The 2,106-nt window shown below is 66.3% G+C and overlaps 1 protein-coding gene across 1 annotated transcript; it reads right to left on the bottom strand.

The window, feature by feature from the left end:
• Positions 1 to 288: 288 nt before the first annotated feature.
• MNEG_7077 (3-ketoacyl-CoA synthase 17) lies at positions 289 to 2,106 on the bottom strand (the record flags this gene model as incomplete). The annotated part of the gene is made up of 5 exons (XM_014044452.1): positions 289 to 537; positions 718 to 958; positions 1,260 to 1,462; positions 1,744 to 1,824; positions 2,065 to 2,106. 5 exons carry the CDS (start codon positions 2,104 to 2,106, stop codon positions 289 to 291), a joined length of 816 nt encoding a protein of 271 aa, XP_013899906.1.

The raw sequence follows: 2,106 nt of genomic DNA, 5'->3' as shown, positions 1-2,106 counted from the left end.
CTTCTGCTCCTCATCATCCATCTGGTACACGCAGTTGTACGCCTGGTCGTCCGCCGCCAGGTTGGTGCGCACCACGTGCGCCAGCCGGTACTTGGCGCGCCCCACGTCGGCCGGCCGGCTGCTGAGCAGCATGGCGGCGCCGTTGGCGCGGAAGATGCAGTTGGAGACCTGCAAGGCGCACAGGGTGACAGACAGGGGACAGCAACAGGTGGGATTTGCAGCCAGGGGTGCATGAATTTGTGGGGTCGCCGTGCGAATGCATGAGTGAGTGGTTGTTTCATCTGCGTGCTAGCAACACAACAACAACCGCATGCCGCACATAGCGCGCGACCCGCGCACACCTGTGTGGGGCCGCCCCGCACCCCGCCTATCCCCTCGCACCTGCATCGCGCGGTCGCGGCCCTTGTAGTGCGCGTTGGTGATGTTCTCGTGCGACACCACCAGGCAGTACTCCCCGGGGTTGTGCTCCAGCAGCTGCTTCGCCAGGTCGAGCGCAATCACGCCCGCGCTGCAACCCATGCCGCCCAGGGCAAAGTTCTGTGGGAGGTTTTGGGGAGTGTCGCGCCATACAGACAGTAAGATGAAGACGCGGGAGCACACTTGTGCGATGCCAGGCCATTTCTCAGCAAGGAGGCAGAAGCGCCGCGCGGGTGCGCTCAGCTGACGGCAGCCACTGGCGGTTGAGAGCAATTGCGCGGCACAGCACGCGCGACGCACCTGCGTCTTGGGCCCCATCTTGAACTTGTTCATGATCATGGCGCTCAGGCTCGGCGTGGGGTTGAATAGGCTGCTGTTGGTGACCACAAAGCGGATGCGCTTGGGGTCCACGCCCGTCTTGGAGAGCAGGTCCTGCACCGCCGAGAAGCAGATCTGCTCAAACTCCTCGCGAGCGACCGACATGCCCGTGATGCGCTGCACGATGGCGGGCGTGACGCAGGTCTCGTCGCCCAGGCCAGACCTGGGTTCGAGGGGAAGCAGCAGGGGCACGTGCGGAGGAGGAGGTCAGAGGTTGTACGCTGCACCAGCTTTGCATTGCAAGGCGGCGAGGCGGACAGGGGTCTCCAAGCTACTGCATGCAGGCCGCCGAATGGCTGCCCGCTGGCCGCTGTGTGGCGGTCTGACCACTCTCCCCAACATATACAGCATGCTTTCTGAACAGCTTGCCCGGATCACACATCCTGACCCGCCCACTCCGCACATCATGGGCGCCTCATCCGCCCACCGCGCCCGGCTCTCCTCAGCCCCGCGGCCGTCCCCACCTGTGTATGACCTTGTGCTGGAACTCAATATCCTCCGGCGCGAACACGCCCTCAGACACCTTGACCAGCCCGTCGCGCGGCAGCCGCCATTCGTCCGGCGCGCGGTGCACCGCAAAGTCCACCAGGTGCACCGCCGGCGGCCGCGCAGGCAGCAGGCGCGCCAGCAGGACCGCGCCGGCGGCGAGGGCGAACAGGAAGACGCCCTGCGGGGTTCAACGCCAGGTGGACGGGAGTGGTGAGGGGCTTGGGCGCGGTGACGGGTGAGGACGCGGGGTGAGCGGTTGTGCCCAGCGGTTGTGCTCAGAGGAGGAGTCGGCAGGGAAGCGAAGGAAATGCGTGGGGAGGGGGGGATACGGTCGCCACATCCTGGTTGGGTGTGGCTGAGCAGGGCTGCCGGCGCCGGCGCGCCGCCCATAGTAGGGAAGGCGGGGGCCACATCCTTCCTGTCTCTCGGCCAGCTTCTCCGTCAGCGGCGCCTGCTCACCAGGCTGACCCCCAAACTGTCCGCCACGAGCTGCGCGGCATCCAGCGTCCCCTGCTGCGCTGTGACCTCGTCCAGGCCCCTCTGCAGGGCAGGGCGCACAGGGCACAGGCTGGCTTGGTGTCATGCTGACATTGGCGAGGCCACGCACACTGCTTTGCAGTTCGCGCCGGGCTGCTGCTTGCACCCATTGCAAGAATGTTTGGGTGTTAAGTATTTTTTGTCTGCACAGGCAAGAGGCAGGCAGGGGCGGTAGTGCAGTCGTGGAGCACTGTGGCCCCGCCAGCGCTGCGCATCCGCCCGTCGGCTCCCGCGGGGGCTCACCAGGAAGAGCGCGCCGGCTGCCGCGAGGGCTACCGCGGGCAT

This window comes from Monoraphidium neglectum (assembly GCF_000611645.1).
Source record: "Monoraphidium neglectum strain SAG 48.87 unplaced genomic scaffold scaffold01219, whole genome shotgun sequence".
Lineage (NCBI taxonomy): Eukaryota > Viridiplantae > Chlorophyta > Chlorophyceae > Sphaeropleales > Selenastraceae > Monoraphidium > Monoraphidium neglectum.
This window is presented reverse-complemented; position numbering and strand designations above follow the sequence as displayed.